The 18,414-nt window shown below is 36.1% G+C and overlaps 1 protein-coding gene across 2 annotated transcripts; it reads left to right on the top strand.

Annotated features, from left to right (window-relative positions):
• The first annotated feature begins 17,550 nt into the window (after positions 1–17,550).
• LOC108375604 (uncharacterized) lies at positions 17,551–18,401 on the top strand. 2 transcript variants are annotated; one of them, XM_017631749.1, is made up of 2 exons: positions 17,551–17,763; positions 17,877–18,401. In XM_017631749.1, exons 1-2 carry the CDS (start codon positions 17,637–17,639, stop codon positions 18,074–18,076), a joined length of 327 nt encoding a protein of 108 aa, XP_017487238.1. In that variant the 5' UTR covers positions 17,551–17,636; the 3' UTR covers positions 18,077–18,401. The 2 variants fall into 2 exon arrangements, with proteins under 2 accessions (XP_017487238.1, XP_017487237.1); XM_017631748.1 differs by having other exon boundaries at positions 17,841–18,401.
• The last annotated feature ends 13 nt before the right edge of the window (positions 18,402–18,414 follow it).

Raw genomic sequence — 18,414 nt, 5'->3', positions numbered from 1 at the left:
CATCGTTGTAACTCAATTGCTCGCGCTTTTTTTTTTTTTTTGCTGCTGCATGGCTAACTCACCTCGTACCCATTCCGCTTACCTTTTCACTGGCGCGCCCTCTTTCCCCAAAAATCCCCACCCACTGCATTCTCCGTGTTGCACTTTTCAACGCTTTAAGCCGCTTTGCAACTTTTTTAGCAAGTCTGCAGTGCAATTTAGTTTGTTGCATGCCTCAATGTTGCTGCAGCTGCTTGACAACATGAAAAACTGTGCACCAAAATAAGGCAATGAAAAAAATAAAAGAAGTGAAAAAAAACCAAAGAAAAACAGCGCAAATAAAAAGGTCTTAAAATATTTTGTTTTACATTTTGCGTTGGCGCTAAATTTAATCCAATGGAAGTTGGTATTTTTATAAGAAAACTTTGCATTCCGCTGTTGCCTCCGCTTTCACTTTGTTACTTGCAGCCAACAAAAAAAAAAACATTAACGGAAGTGAATAAGCGCGCATTCTTTCATCGGCTTGCTTCGCGCCAAATTTGACTAGATAAAAAAGTTTTCGCTTTACTAACAGCTGACAGCGTCTGTCGATGGTGGTGTCGTAGAGAATTTAGTTTTCAAAGCTCCCATTTTGTTTTTATTCTAATTCGCGCCGAGTGATGTTCCATGAAAGACTTCGAGCTTCAGAGCAAACACTCTGCGGTTGTCAAGCGGTTTTCGAAAGAGCGTTGAAGTGCAAAACGGACAAAGTGGCAAAGAAAACTAAAGAAAACTAATATGTGCTTAAGAGGAACGAAAATATGTACGTATGAATGTATGTATAAACCTCCAATAAACCATGACAACTATGTGTGTATATGGTCGGAGTTGGCGTGATTGAATGAAGTCGAAGCTTATTAACTTTAGAGTGGTTAAATCATGCCGCATTCATACACGAGATAGAATAAATCATACAAGGAATATTAGGCCAGGATTAAATATATACGCAATTCAAAACTAATGACTAACCTACGAACTTTAATGAACGTTGGCCATTTATGAATTGCGGAGTGGGATTACAATCAATAGCATGGGAAGTCTACTAACCACACATCGATGAACGATCGCTGCTTTCCCTACAAAAGCTTGGGTGGCTCTGGATGCACTACAAACCTACTGCCACTTAGTATTTTATCCGCGGGCAATCACTTTAAGGAGCGAGGTGAAAGTTTATTGGAGGCATACATTTAGATCGCGATACTGGTAACAGGAAAAGAGGAACCCTCTGCCTTTTCTGGAGAGACCTGGCATTTCCGATTGCCGTCAGTTAGCACAAAAATGAAACGACTACGCGTGCTTTGTTGGACTCGGTCATGTTCGCTTTGGTGATTAAAGCGCCAATAAATAAGAAAAAGTAATATCCCAGATGGTAATCTTTTATGGAATGCTCGAGTTTAAGAAAATACCTCCAAATCCCTAACAGCGTTACGGCAATATAAGCAGACATTTGTTAAAACTTCTGGCCTATCACCTATAGGAATCTTGTGGCTTTGCACCTCTATAATAAGACTCATTATAGCTCTGCATCTATACTATGGTGGAGCAGGCTTTCAATTAGCTGCAAGGGAAAGCTACTTGCCAAACTTTGAAGAACGATTTCAGTATGACCTACGGAACATTTTTCTACAAGACCTAGGGCTCAGGTCAAGGTTTTTATTTTATATGGAAAGTTACGGTGGTAGCCTTCACTTCCCTTTTGGGGAATATGCCTTTGTAGATGCAGAAGTTTACGTGTCTGTAGTGACAACCAAGCTGTAATCAATGCATTGGCCTTCCCTTTAACTACTGCCAAACTAGTTCGGCGATACAATAGAATATTTTTTTTTTTTTTTATTCAATTTTTGGAACTTATTTTAATTTTTATTTTTTAAATTACATTTTTTTAGTTTAGTTTCCATTCCGTTTTTATATTTTATTGCTTAAAAAAGATTTTTTTATATTTGGTTTAATTTTTAGAAACTTATTACATTTATTTTTAATTTTTTTTATTTTAATTAGTTTGTTTTTTCTTTTGTTAATAGCATATTCTTTTATTTTTTAGATGTTATTTTTTAAAAAAGAAAAATATGTTTTTTTTTTATTTCATATAATTTTTACGATATTATTTTATTTTTTATGATTCTATTTTTTTTGTATTTTTTAGATTAATTTTTATATTTGATTTTAAAAGTAAAAATATTTTTTTTTAATTTTATTTAATTTTTAAGTAGATACTATTATCTTTTTCATTGACTTAGTAGTTTTCATTTTCTAATTTATTTTTCGGATTTTATTGTTTTAAGAAGAAACAAAATTAATTTTTTTTTTAATATTAATACTTATTTTCGCTGGGTTTTCTTTTTGTTTTTTCTTTTTTTTCAATTTCGTTTTCCTTTATTTATTCCTTTTTTTTTAGAAAAATATATATCTAGGTTTTTTGAAAGACTTGTGTCTTTCGAAAGAGTATCGTTAGTTGAAAGGTAGTTACAAGAATTGCTGTGTTATCTTCCCACAGTATTGCCTACATACTGGTCTGCCAATTTCTTCAATTCCACCCAATTTGCTTGTGTGCCTGCAGTAGAGCTTTGGGGTAGCATTTTATCGAGTTTTTTTACAGTTCTGCTTGGAACGTTCCTTTGTTCGACCGGAGGTAGATCGAGTTGAAATGGACTTCTCCTGAAGAACCACCCAGTCCGGCATCACCTACACCGCATCCTTCGAGACCAGAGTTATTGTCATAGTAATTGTGCATTTTGTTAATAACGAACATTCGTTGATGTTGCTGCTTCACTAGGTTGTATGGTGTGCATTCTCAACACTTGCCTTAATAAACGCTTTATGTTTACTCTTAGAAGACTATGTTGGTATTTCCCTATCGTGGGCTAGACAGATTGAGGTCAGCCTTAGGTTCCTCCTGTTTATGTACAGACTGAGCGTTAGGGTATCCTAATCAACAAATTGAGGGAGAAAATATTAAAAATAAAATGTTAACAAGCCACAATAACATTGATAAAATATTTTAATATTACATATTATTATATATGTATAAACATTATATTATGTATTCTAATTCTAAAGGCCAAAATCTTGAAATTCCAATCTGAAGTAAAAACGAAAAAAGTTAAGTCTCTTTTAAAGCAAATTCGCACAAAGATAGCATTAGAAATTTATTGAAACATTGTTCGCGGCTGAATCAAAAAAGTTGTAATTGAACGTAAAAGCAAAATAGAAGAAAAACTAAAAGCACAGGAAGACGCTGAAACGCAAGCGAATACAATCAATACAAATCAAAATTTAAAACCGCACGCTTTCCGATTTGTTGCGGCAAAAAATAAACTTTTACTTTTGTGTTTTGCCTCCTGATTTGCTTTCTACGCTGCTTAGAGTGTTGCGTGCTTAAAAGCAGATTTAGGATGTAATGATTTCGATATTTTATGCATGACAGGTATTGTATAAGTAAAGTTTTCAAGCTTAAAAATTGAATAAAGGCAGATGAAAGAGGATGATAAATAAGCAGAAAAATATAAATTAGAAAAAAGGAGCTGATAAGTTTCTTTGCAAAAAGGTGGAGGGTAAGGGAAGTTAGCAATTTTTTTTTTGCTTTTTAATGCAAATAATAGTAATTTGTGAATAGAAGGCATAACAACTTTTGTTAAGTAACTTTTTACATACAAATGAATATGAGATAAAATGATATAAATAAAGCAAAAAAAACAATGTGAGTAGGTGAAATATAAAAATAATATTTATTTACGACATACATATGTACACATAATACGGTGGTCTAAAAACATACAAAAATGTTTTGTTTTTTTTTTTTGTAATTCCTATAAATATATTTTTATTCAACAAATAAGAATCTTTCTGATAAAATGTCTTCCAAAAAATACTACAACTTACAAATTCTTCTAAGTACCTATATTTTCATAACCGATAATCTTATCCCTAATATGCAAAAAATATATACCAAACAAAAAAGGATTAAGTTAAATAAATATGCATTACAATAAAGTTGTTTAAAGGTTTATGAATGAAAATCAAAAATTTTTTTTTCAAGTTCCAAGCCCTGGCGCCACCTTTAAATGTAAGCCACTTAACAAAAAACACTTAGTGCGGAGCACACGCTCGGAAGCAGCCCAGTGGGAGAATGTAATGTATAGTAATCGAAAAAATAATCAGTGAAACAACCCTCTTCACATTCGAAAATGCATTTTTTCCCCACGGCGATGTCCTAAGAAAAGTCGGCCATTGCATTTTGCATTACCTAGTATCGAAAGATGAATGTGTTTTGATATGAAATTTTTGGAACTTTTTCAATACATTAGAATACTGATTATAAAGTTAGCTGTAATATTATCGGGAACGCATAAGAAATACATTATATTATTTATCATGCTTGTAATGCATTACTACTTTTCCGACTGGGAGTGTAACTGCATAAAACTATGTATGTATAGTAGAGGGGAAAAAGTTTGCGATATTAGTAAATTCTAGTCTATTTTTGTATTTGAAAAATTATGTTAGTATTCATCCTTATCCGAATTTACTAATCGCCGCAGTCCTTAACTGCATCTGGATCTGTATCTGTATATGTACCTGTATCTGTATCTGCATCTGTATCTGCATCCGCTTCTGTATCTGCATCTCTATATTTATTTTGATTCCTTCACTTCATCTTCAACTTCATCTTTATCATTATGTCTACTTCTCTCTTGAAACTTATATTTTTCATTATCCTTGTATTCATCTCTTTGTTGGTTTTCTATTAATCCTCATCTTCTCCTTAATCTCAAAACTTAAACTTTGCGTGCATTGCAATATTTGCCTTTGTATTTGTCGTTTTCTTTGGCTGCGTCTTTGCATTTGTCTCTGGCATTATCCTTATATTCATCATTATCTTGGTATGTTCCCATATCCTTGTTTTTGCTTTGTCTTTGTTTCTCCCCGCCCATAGTTCCATTTAACGCAGTCGTTGGTTTTCCGTCACCACATTCGCAAATTCCCCCTTCTCCATGGCGTTAAATATTTAACGCAAACATCTCGGAACTCGATTAAGAAGCATAACTTCAAAATTCCGAGAATCCTTATTTTGGATATTTTTTAGTTCTCGGGAAGAAATGTTAAGCCACAATAGTATTTATATGTATTAGGCACGAAGAATGCCACAGCTACGTAAGCTAACAAAAATGTTCGTTAATACTTATTTTACAAACTTTTTGAACGGTCTTTATTTGCGCGATTTGGCACCAGGCAACCGCAGCGCATTGCCCTATATACTACATTTCAGTGTACCTAAGGTCGTCATCACCAACAACTTTCACCTAAGTAACGTGTCTGTGCTAAAACGTGTGTTTATATGTATGTATATATGTCTGACTTTTAAAAGTTTTTGGAGAAGTAGATTTTTGGAAAAAAATTTAAATTCTGTGCGCAAAATGTTCTTAAGCCAGGCGACGGCATTGTTGCGCATACGCCATGGCATACTGAGCAGCGTACGTTTAAATAGTAGATATACTACACCAACATCATTTCAAACAACAACATTATGATCTTGTGCTGTGCTCATAAATGCGGCATTAGACACTTTTCCATCATCCATTTTGTCGCTTTACCTTGAGTATGTATGAATTTCTTTGCTCCCACTCCCGCTTCACGCACTTCAGCACAGCACGTTCTAACAACTTGGTAATAGCTGTTTGCCTGCTTGCTGGTTAGCCCCTCTAAGTATGCAAAAAGGTGTAAATAATGTGGAAAGTAGATTTTCTCGGTTATTTTAACTTTGGAACTAATTTGCCTCGTTTCCTTGCACTGGTTTTTTTCATATATTAGCTTTTTTTTGGTCTGCTGTTTTATTGCTTTCCCGTCAGTGCTTTTGCTCCCCTCTAACAGATTTGTTGGCGTACAACTTGCATACTGTTACCTACGCATTGTGGATGTGGAAAAATTTTCAGCTTTTCTTTATTATTTCTTTTTACACCCGCAGAACAAATAAAAAAAAAGCTGGAGAATTTTGCTGCTGGTTTTTTTTTTGAATTCATTGTTATTCCAGCTATTTTGCAATTTGTCAACAACTAATTAAATTGAAACGACAAAGTTACACAAGTGAAAACTCTCGGTGGTTGAATGTTATAAATGCGGACAGCTTTAAGTTACCGTGTAATAAGGCAGAGTACTTTTTAATGCAGGAATAATTCCAGTGAACTAAGCTCATCGCTGTGAGTATGCTGGGACGTTGAATGCGACCAATTTTACAATACAGTACAACAAATTTTTTAAAGTGAAATGTAATGGCAGATGAACCAACTGCATTCGATTAAGCTGGTCAAATACAAAACTACCAAAGGATTTGAAAAAACAGGTTAGCATTTTTTATGTCTAAAAATATGTTCTTGAAATCAATTTTATATCAAAGAAAATACTTACTTGAGTCGCACCAATTATTACCTTGCATCACCGATCAGAATCGCTAGAATAAACACTCGCCTCACAGTGGTCCAAAACTATAATACTATTTTGGGTGGCAGGAAAAAATCAAGAAAACAATTTTTTTCCAAGCACTGAGCCCCTGAGCCGCCCCATCGGATGTTGTCATTGTCCATGTTTCTGCGCAGTATACCAGCACGGGCATGATGAGTAAATTATAGAGTGTGATTTTCGTAGTAATAAGAGAGGGGACTTTGTGCCTGAAGTGCCTACTTAGTCCAAAGTATCACTTGTTGGCAAGAGTGACTCTGCATTGGATTTCAATGCTGACATTATTATCGGTGTTAATGCTGGTTCCCAAGTAAACGAAATTCTCTGCTTTCTCGAAATTGTAACTGTCAACAGTGACGTGGGTGTCAAGGCGCGAATGTGCTGACTGTTTATTTGATGACACGAGATACTTCGTCTTGTCCTCGTTGACCACCAGACCCATTCGCTTTGGCTTTCTTATCCAACTTGGAAAAGGCAAAACAGACTTCGCGATTCTTGTTACCGATGATGTCGATCTTAGTTTCGCCGGGATACCAAATTCAGACATTGCGGCATAAAGACAACTTCCCGGGCATACCCATAATCTGATAACCAGGCAAGCGTGTACAACCTCACTGGGAAATAAGTAAAAAAGTTCTGATTGGCTTGGCCTTTACACGAATATATATCAAAATTCCATCAACCTTGAAAATGGCATTTGCTTACTCATATGTTTCCCAAAAAAATATTGCCTAAAATAAAAATTTTTATATTTATATTTATATGTTTACACGTATGTATGTATGTATGCATGTTGTTCTGTAATTAACATCAAAGTTATCTTTCCATTAAATGAAACAGCTGCACCATGAACATAACTTTAGCCGTCACTTTTGCAAAGGCAAAATTTTCATTGCGGTCACCGTTGCTTTTGTGATTTTTGTAATTGCATACAACGCTTTTGTTTCATAATGGATGCGATAGCCTTTTATTGTAATCAAGCAGACCAGAAGCGAGGCAAAGGAAAAAGGCTGCAAAAAAGGCTAACTAAAATCAAAAGCGCAAAGAATGGCGGCAGCCAAAATTATGGAAGACTATAAAAACAAATAAAAAAGTAAAGGATCAAATACGAATCCTTTGCGATAAGTGCATTGAAAAAAATTTGTTTTACAAACATAAATCGGAAATGAGGAGGTAAAATTTTAAATAAATACAAATAAAATAAAACTTATAGGATTTTACTTCCTCCGCATTTTACCATTGATACCCTCAATCTTTTTCCATTCTTATATTTAGGCAGTTTTCATTTTCCTTCGCCTTATTTGCCGATTGGCCACTTTCAGCTCACATCATCCATCACCCATTCTACATGCCAGCTTGTCACTCCTTTCAAACGCGTTTGACTCCAAAGCCGATTGCTCATTTTTTGTAGTCACAAGCACCCGCATGACAATCATTACGTTGAGTGCGGTAAAGGAAGGGCATACTTTTATATGTACATACATATGTATGTAGGTATATTTTTCCGAGAAATTCAGATTCAGATTTTGTATTGCCTTTGATGTGCCTTTGCGCATTTTATTGGCTTTGTTATTGTTCATAGGCCGAAAAATTTAATTATAAATCGTCAAGTGGTTGCAAAAATTTATTTATGATGTATAAAAAAATAATATTAAAAGCCATAAGGCATAGAAATTACACAAGTACGGGCCGGTGTCGTTATAACAAATACAAATAAATTCCCGCACTTTTTCGAAAAGAAGACGTAAATTAGCTTAAGCATAGGAAGATAAGTTTATTTAGCTCTGAATTCAGTTGACTGTGGTTTTGTCAAAGGATTTTTCTGTGACTGACATGCAGGTTTATTACTTCTTAGATTTAAATGAGAGAAAAAATTTTTTGAACTTGCTGTCCACATACATACATATGTATGTATATACGTATGTAGTTATTTGGGTGATGGTTGTTAGGTGCTCATTTACGGCACGCAGGCACTCTGACGAACACAGAAAAAAAAAACGCACATTGTGATGCCACTGACAAAAAAGCTCTTAATTTCCTTACTTGCCTTAGAAATTAAACCTCGAAATGCGCTTTATAAAAACGCTAAAACTGAAGTACATTAGCTGATTGTAAGTCGGCTGTTGTGATTGCGCTTCTTATCCAAGGCGGGAAAAGGGCAGCGATAGTGTTCAAATCTTCCTCGTCTCTGCAGCTAGCTAGATATCCATGTCTGATCATGAGGAAGCTATTACACTAACTACTAATCTTCGGGGAAAAGGGTCGAACACTATGACAGCTGAGTTCGACCGGTTGATTTCACAGACCATATCGCGTTTAGCTCCTCGATGAAACATGTTTTCAATTTGTGTTGGCAGATGGTGGGAGGTATGTTCACTTCCTAGACAAAATTCACCACAGAAATTTTTGCGCCTTTTTTTGGCAGCTTGTCGCCCATGCAGTTACCAGGCATGTTATATGCCCAGTGACCTACAAAAATGCTAAAAACTTTTCGACTCCAACTGTTTGAGAAACCCGCTTTCACCCAATGGCTATCTTAGACGTTGTTCTGTCTGTTAAATAAATAAAAAAATATTTTTTATGCCCACATAAATTAAAAAAGTCATCAATAATATTTTACCTTATTTTATTCATGTTCAGGTGTTAAGAGGATATGCTTTTGCATACGTTTTTTAATCACTTGGTGAAGTTAGTATCTTAAAAACATAGCTTTTGAACGCATTCGAAGAGCTTCTTCTGGCGATTAAAATCATCGTACCGGAACAAAAAAACACGACGAGATGATTTGAGTGCTTAAAAAAATCGTTCGTTTGACTAGATGTGTCAGAGTTTGCATGGTCATAATAAATTCCGCTTGTCGGGTTTTCGTTGTTCTTTCCTCCATTCGTTCAAAAGTGTTAACAAAAAATAGTTGTGTAGGTCCAACGCGCAGAACAGCTTCCTAACAATGTCTAGGGCCGCCTCAATCTCACTATTGACTTAAATGACATTAGCGTTGCGAATTCTAAAGACTTGTTTAGTGACCTTCATACTCACATACCCTCTCACTCACAAACATTAAAATAGAGCGTGGGCTCGAGCTACATATGTAATAGTTGCATTATAGCAACCTAATCCAACTATTTACATAAATATGAACATATTAAGTGAAAAATGATTTCTTCCCTTCTGTTATTTTTCAAATTAAGCTCAAAAAAGGAAAAATTTTATAATTTTCCACTTTCTTTCTTGAAACTAGTTTTTAGTACAAAACTAGTTGGACCACTTTACTTTGATTTTGCGCTTTGAGGATTTTTTCTTGTTTATTTTTTGGATATTCTTTTAATTAGTACCTAAAATTTAATTCACACTTTACTTATTTTAAAATATGAACATAAATGCGAACAGTGGCAAAAATATAATAAGGGAAGAGACATTTTAGCACTTTTTGGGTATTTCCCTTTCGTTTGTGTAAGGTCTATTATTTGTTTTGTTTTTTTTTATTACAGTGGAGCCCATTGTATAACAAAAACCATGTAAGGTACAATTTCAAACTTTGAAAAAAATAGGAAAATGTTGAGCCTTTTAATTAGATTTCTTGGAAACATTCTGAGTACGCGGTTTCTAGCCCATTTAATTTTAATGCAATAAGGTGCAAGTTTGAAATAGCGAGGGCATAACATTGATATTTGGCATTTTTTTTTTTTTTGTGGAAGGTGTTGCTAAATTTGGGCATACACAAAAAAATTTCAAACAACTAAAAAATTTAAAATTTTTACCAATATTTGTTAAAATTCGTCGAATTTTTAGAAATGTTTTACATACATAGTTAAACATTTTTTATTCATGTACATAATAAAATAATAAACAGAAAATTACCTAAAACTTTCTAAAATGTCGCTTCCCTATTTACGTTCTCGCTACCGTATGTTCGTACGTAATATCACTTGAATGCATACCAAAACACATTTAATTGCTGTGCGAGTAAGCAGAATTTAATCTGTACACAAATAATAAATATGTGAAAATTGAAAAAGCTTTTAAATAACTTCCTTCAATTTAGTTTTTAGCATACACTACATACATATGAACACATGCACGTACACAAGCTTGAGTTCCGTTTATTTCCTTATTTTTAGTTCAAGGATCTAGTCACTGTGCAACTCATAAAACTTTTCTTGCTCGATTTGAGTATAAATACAAGTGAAATAGAAGCAATGAATAATATTTTGTAAAATGAACTAACTGTCAGCACTTAGAAAATACACATACTACATACTTACATATAAACTTTAGAAACCACAAAAAATATGTTGAAGGCAAAAAGTAACATAAACTTATATGAAGTATGTAATAACACTGTTGTAGTAGTAATTTATAGATATTATTGAAATATTTGGCAGTAGATGAAGTGAAAAGGAACAAAAGCTAAAAATTTTGTATGTATTATTTCTCACCTACAAGTCTTTTGAATAATATTTGGTACATGATATTTCTCAAATACAATTAATAACACCATATAATTCATTACGCAAAAATGAAGATAGTTTTCTTCCATTTAGGGTGATTAAATTGTATTAGAGCTTTGCAATTTTCAGCAATATGCTGTCAATCACTAAAAATGATGCCCAGCTTATTTTTAAAGCTCGCTATTAGGTACGCCTTTGTGCATGCTTATAAACTAGCACACATGTGAATGTGTGAATGTATGTGAATCCTTTTGAACTTTTGAGAAAATTCCCGTATAAAGCCAATTAAAAATTTTCAAAATTTTGCACATAATTCATTTTGTGCTCATACAATATTTTTCATGAATATTTAGTTTGTTCATACATATGTAAGTAAGTTTTTTGAAATCTGCGTCCTATTACTTGTCAAATTCGAAACGCTCTCGTTTGGAAAAATCACTTTTAATTTCCATAAGCCATAAATAAATCTAAAAACGGTATGCTGGCATATAAATAAACTCGTTTCGTAAATTCCACATTGGGAAGCTCCTACGTATGCATGTGTGCACATACGTATGTATGTATGTATAACAGTACAAGGTCCTTTAGGAAATTGAAACAAGTACATGCATCAATCGCACTGATTTCTATATAGATTTCTGATAACTTATTTAGAAATTTCCGACACCTACTGCAGACTTGCCAAGGGTGGTTTGGACTAAAACTTATTTCGATGCATCAATGGGGCGTGGTAGCGCCTGAAAGTGTTCATAGTAAAGTGTGGAGCTTGGTATGGAGATATACCATCTGCACTACTGAATATGTTGAACTCACGTATGTTCTGATTGGCAGATTCGCCATCGAACCGGATCGTTGTTGCCGCATGGAAGTAAAAAAGAAAAAAGGTTTTCGAAATTTATTTCGTTGTGCAATTGAGCGTGCTATGAGATGCCAGATCATTGCAGAACTTCAAGGACTTCTTCACGGGCGTAATGCTGTCATTAGGTTATTTAAGACGGCAATGGAAACAAACCTTCTGACGACCACCAAACCACAGTATTAGCAGAGAAATGTGCCACAGGAAATCGTGAATGTGAATTGTTGGTGAAAATGTTAGAGCAAAATGTTAAACAAATATATATATTTTGGGTGAGACCAAGTTCGTCGGGTCTACTAGTATTATGACGAAAAACATAGAAATCGTTTATAAAAAGTTTTAGTAAAATTGCCGTAGCAAATAATAATAGTACTCTTTTCTTAACAATATAATATTGCCTCAGATAAGGGATGGGCAGATTTTTGGCTCTTAAAGCAGTCAAAGAGCCATCAAGATGTACATAAATAAGTTCTCACGCATATGTGAGGAAGTTCAAGGCACCTTTGTTGTTGCAGCTAACGACTTTAAAGCCCTTTTGCCAACGATCTCTGTCAGAGACTATTTACTCGCATGTCGACGCAACGTTAGTACCATAAGGCGATGCTGAAAAAGTGGCAATTATTTTGCATTATCTTCCAATTAGACTGCACCTTGTCGATAATGGCCACCTGCAGATCCATAGGGTAGACCAATAATTTCGTTGGTTTGGGACTTTTCGACCGCCTCATAGGCGCCTCTTAGAATCTAGTCCTTTTTAGTATTCCATGCTGGTATACAAATGGATCCAGCGGTTGTTGCTGCACCAGAAACAGTGTCTTTAGGCGGTTTCTCCATTTTGGGGCTGCCTGAGACCGCGATGTTGGTCGCCTCGAAATTCGGAACCATGTTCTTGTGATTCTTGAAGAGAGGAACGAAACAGTGCTCTGTGCCTTCCTTGATATATAGAGGGAGAGTTGGAAAATACATACCATATAGGTGTCGACAGAGAACTCGAGAAACGTTATGTCCTCAGATGGGTAGACAGCTCTACTGTGTACCTACATAGTGGACGAAACAGTGCTCTGTGCCTTCCTTGATATATAGAGGGAGAGTTGGAAAATACATACCATATAGGTGTCGACAGAGAACTCGAGAAACGTAATGTCCTCAGATGGGTAGACAGCTCTACTGTGTACCTACATAGTGGACGAACTTCTATAAATACTAATTGATGAGGGCGTCCGCTGCCAGGGATATGCGGACGGCATAATGATTATTGCCAGAGGGAAGTTCGCAAGTACCCTCTGCGACATCGTCCAAAGAGGACTTAACCTAGCTAAGAGGTGGTGTGCGGATATAGCTTTGAATATCAATCCATCAAAGATAGCTATAGTCCCATTTACCCAAAAACGGACCCTTAAGGGGATGAGGAACTTAACCTTGGACTAATGTCAAGCCGGCAACCTTCAGGGCTACGTCTAGCGGGTAAGTTCTGGGGTTGTCTTCCAACAATAATTGGGTGGATGTACACCATGATTGTGTTTGCATTACGGGGGCAATGCGCACATATCCTACGGCAGCACTGGAGGCATCTATCAGCCAAATAAGCTGCAAAGCGGACTCTCGTTAATTTTGCGCAAGAGTGGGCTTTGGAAAAGGCAAAGTTTACTTCCAGGAGCAGAGACAGGCTGCGCTCTCAATTCTGCTCTCCAGGTACTACATGACTAAAGTAGTGATTTTCGAAAGAAACTAAGTATAGGTTGAAATACACAGCATGGTGACCTGGAGTGCCTTTGTCATGGAGAGACACGTCCAAGTGTTATTGCCCTATACTGAAGCTTTCAGTGCCCCTGATAACCTTCTGGTAAATATTTCAAGCGGAAGTTAATGCCATCGGTGTGCTGACGAGAATATCCTGATCGATATCAAGTCCTCGGTGGTTCTGAATTGTGTACAGAAGATTAATGTTCTGACTGAGAATAACACCATCCAATGGGAGTCGGAGGCAATGAGGAAGCAGACCATCTGGCCAGACTGGCTGCTGTCTCAACCCCTATAAGACCGGAGCCCTTTCTTTCAATAGGTCCCAACACGATAAAGGAAGCGCTCAAAAAGGAACACTTCAAGCTACGGGAACTGTATTGGCGTAATACCAAGGGACTTCATCAATCCAAAAGCTTCCTAAGAGGGTACAATCTAAAAAGATACATGTTACTCATAGACGTCCCTAAAGAAATACTAAGGATCATTACAGGTATTCTAACGGGTTACTGCAGAGGGCAAGAAGTGAGAGGAGCATAGGGCGTTTGTGGTCAAGAGAGAACCACATACACTTTTTACCCCCCCCCCTCCGTATCAATTCTGAAATTCTTAGAGTCTGAGCTGAGGGCACAAAATACCTACTAGTCGCAGTGCTTTATTTAACTATCTATCTATCTATCTGTGTATCTCAGGGGTTAGGTATAACCTCAAGTCGGCTCTGGACTTATTGAGTATTACTTCTTCTAGGCTGCGTTTTACATAAATTCTTTGTATAATTTTTAATTTCATCCATTTTTTTCATTCCTCATCATTTCGTCTACTTCCTTTCCTCCATTACACTCACTTCAGCTCAGTCCATTCTATCTAGCCCCAATCGTTCGATTCTCTTCGATCATATGAGAATTTCCTCATACAACTCGCAAGAATTTCCCCATACAAGTACAGCGTCCAAAATCATTCCCGCCGGGTTCTACTTTAGACTAAATTGGTTGTAGTTAAAATTCTAACTGCAGCTCATATTTGTTGCCAACAGATACAAGCGACTACGTATGCGTCACTTGTGTTCGAAACAAACACTTGGGCACGTACAAATACGACTGCCAAATAACATACAGAGCTAGTAGTAGACAATTGATTGGTAACATGCTCTTAACACATGTTACCCACATTGCTGACCAATGCAAACGCACACACACACTCGTTCAATATGTATCACAGCAACAACAGACAGGCCTACAAGTATGGGACAAGCTGGTGGTTAGCTTAGTCAGTTACACAGTTGTACGTATTGCAAGCATTGTGAATATGTTTATGGATGCGTACATACATACATAAAAATACTATCCCACTAGAACTTGAAGGGAGATCTCCCTATATGAGAAATAAAAGAGTACTCCCCTTGACCTGATTTCGGAGTAACAAGATAGACTTGTCGGTTTTGTACTCCTTTATTACTCGCTTAGGATTCAAATAGGAGATCTCCTAAGCGAACAAGTAAAGAATGCTCTCTGAGCCCTGATTTAGGAGCATTAAACGAGATTTTTTGGTTTTTTTTCACTCCTATATTGCTCGCTTAGGAGAGTAATGGGATATTTTCTAAGCGAGCAGTTAAGTTCTGTATGAACTCCCTGATTGCTCATTTAGGGGGTAAACGGGATTACTCGCCCCCTAGGACATCCCGTGTTAAAGGGAGTGTACAAAATTACAGGCTTACACAGAAGCATAGGGAGCAATGGGGAGTAGTCGTATACTCCAAGGGAGTACTCACCGAGCAATCGTACGATGATCCCAAGTTCTACTGGGATGTAGCACGTGGCTATGTATGAGCTATTATGTCGATAGCATACTTTTAGGGCTTTGAAGCGGAAATAGGCATTTTGGCCTGTTCACTAACATAAAGCCAGGCAGGCAGCCAGGCAGGCAGCCAGACGGGCACTCGGTTGGCATTCAATGTCAGCTTGAAACGAGTGACGGCGATTGCTGACTGACTGACTGACTGGTTGGGCTGGCTGTTGATATGATGTTTCACTGTTGATGATGTTTGATCATTTTGGCTGCGATGGTGAAGTTGGTGGTGTTGGCGGCGACTGCCTTGGTGGTAGTAATGGTTTACACTGTAATCATGATTTGAGTTTTTAACGCGAAACCATTGGTCATAAGCGCTGATGGCGAGGACGATGATGATGGGAATGCGGCTGTGGCTGTGGCTGCTGCTGCTATTGCTGTTGCTGACGTTGGCCACGACATTTGGCAGCTGTGGCCATGTCAAAAAGTGGTCAATGTAAACGGCAAGCGTGATGTGCAAACTCTATTTTTTTCTTATTTTTGTTGTTGCTATGAGTTATTCACATTACATCGGTTATTTGATGCGCTGAGAGAGACACTTACAAGCACATACAAGTACATACATGTCTACAAACTCACGTATCGAATCTACTTTGTTGACTTGCAAATTTTTTAAAGCCATATTTATGTACATAGTTGCTTATGTTATGCATGCTAGTGTCAATTATGGTTGATTAATGCTCTTATATCCTCTAACCACAGCTTTTCTACGCCCACATAAATAGTTCCTGTTATGTTTCACAACAACGGCTGTGTTGTTTTCTAACACCGTGCGACAGTAAATCTTAAACACACAAAAATTTATATATTCGCTAAACTATGAGTAAATTATAGTAAAACTGCGTACTCAGTTTTTCTCCCTGACGTTAGGATTTTTTTGAAAGGACTTTGAAATTAAAAAAATATGATTATTTCAAAAACTTTTTTAAAAAATTCAGTGCAATGTAGGATAACAATAACGGTACCATATAAAAGAAAAAACTCCAAAAAAAAACATATGCAACAAGAAGTATGAAAAATGTCCTTTACGACTTTTGTCCTTACATATCCTTGAAAATTTGCAATATTAATTTTTGAAAAAGTTATTGCCTGAGGACTAATATACACACGACCTCATCTTCGAATTTCGTTCTACAAACTTTATTAACTTAAAAATATAAAATATCGAGCCATAACCGCCAAAATAACATAAGCGACATTTTTTTCAAAATTTTCTTTTTTGATGCAGAAATATTCCTAGAACATCTCGATGCATTTTTGCATCAAAAATAAAATTTTGAAAAATATCTCGCTTACGTTATTTTGGCGGTTAGGGCTCCATATTTTGAAGGCGCATTTTCAATACCTATTCGTCTTTGCAAACCAAAAAACTTTATTGTTTTTAAATTCAACAGAATTTTCTCTCCCATTTGGTACCCATATTGTTATTCTGAATTGCACTGATTTTTTTAAATAATTTTTTGAATTAAACATATCCTTAAAATTTCAAAGTCCTTTGAAAAAAAATCCTGAAGTCATATTGAAAATCTTAAAACGCAGTTTTACTATATTTGGCCCATTGTTTTGTTAGTATTTATATCGACTCCTTCGTGTGTTTTGAATTATTATTTTTTTTGTATTTGTCGCACGTTGTAATATACATATGCCACACGGTCTTCAAAAGAGTCGCAACTCAAAATTTGGCATTTTTGAGATTATGCGCTAAATATGTACGCAGAGCTTTTATTTAACTTTCAGCAAAAGTTGGAGCAAATTTTTGTTATAATTTGTTCAAAAAAAAATAAGGTCAAACCGCCCTTGCCCGTATGATTAGCATGTAGCATAGTTGACTTCAAATAACACAAAATCGTATGAGTACAATGGCCACTTTTTTGTAAAAGAACTAACATGGCCATAATAAACCTCATATCGAACATCATTTATACTCACGAAGGCGGAATCAAGGTTAGTAGTGAGCTGCAAAAGTATACTGAAAAACTTGGATTCCGTAACCGGTTTACGTTATGGTGAGCTCCAAGGAATAACAGCTGTTACGGTAACGAAAGGGCTGATGCTATCGCAATATGAGGAGCCAAACGCGGGCCTACATGGATTTTGGATTTGCTACCCCTGAATTTAGCGATCCAAGAGGAGGCGATATCTTGTCTGAATGTTTTGTTTTTTTACACAATTGTGTTGCTTGGGCTTAAGTTAAGGTTTTCGTGCAAACTCACAATTGTGTTATCTGATCAATTTCAGGAAAAAATATAGACTTATCAAGGGATTCCGACCTTCAAATGGTCTTGGACATACTTGAGAATTCCGATGCTAGCTTTTCATCTGACGATGATCTCGAAAATGACTACTTAACGCTGGAACAAATGGAAGAAAGTGACAGTTCAGATGAAGATGACTCTGAAAGAGGTATTTTTCTAGTTTCTTTAATTTTTATTTTCATTTTACCGTGTTAATTTTCATCTTAATAATTATCGTGCTTGCAGATTTAATTCCAGAAAATTTCGTAATTAATCAAAAAGCCACTACATCACAAAGAACTGATCTTTGGAAAAAAAGGAATTCGTGGTTCACGATATTCCTATCGTGCAGGGCTGTGAGAATTTCGTTGAACTTGGAACACCTCTTAATTACTTTTCGAAGTATTTCACAGAAACCCATTACACGGATGCGGTTAAATATACCAAAATGTATACTCTTGCGACATCTGGCACCGAAATGAGCTTAACCGAAACCGAGTTAAAAAACTTGTATGGCTGTGCCATTATAATGTCCTGTCTAGGTTATCCACAAATGAAAATGTATTGGGAAGACAACTATAGGTGCGAAATAATTGCTGCCTCCATGTCAAGAAATAGATTCATGAGATTTAAAAATACCATTCATTTTGTTGATAACAACAAACCAAGCGAAACGAATAAGCTATGGAGAGTTCAGCCCGTGATTGACCTGGTAAGAAGCCGATGCAATGAACTAGCGTCTGCGGTTACTTCATACTCTATTGATGAGCAAATAGTCCCGGCATCTACCAGGCTCAGCCAGGCAAGTCATCAGGCCAAA

Source organism: Rhagoletis zephyria, unplaced genomic scaffold (genome assembly GCF_001687245.7).
Source record: "Rhagoletis zephyria isolate East Lansing unplaced genomic scaffold, Rhagoletis_zephyria_1.1 Rzeph_scaffold_09184, whole genome shotgun sequence".
NCBI classification, from domain to species: Eukaryota; Metazoa; Arthropoda; class Insecta; order Diptera; family Tephritidae; genus Rhagoletis; species Rhagoletis zephyria.
The sequence above is the reverse complement of the archived record's forward strand: the minus strand, read 5'-3'. Positions and strand labels throughout refer to the sequence as shown.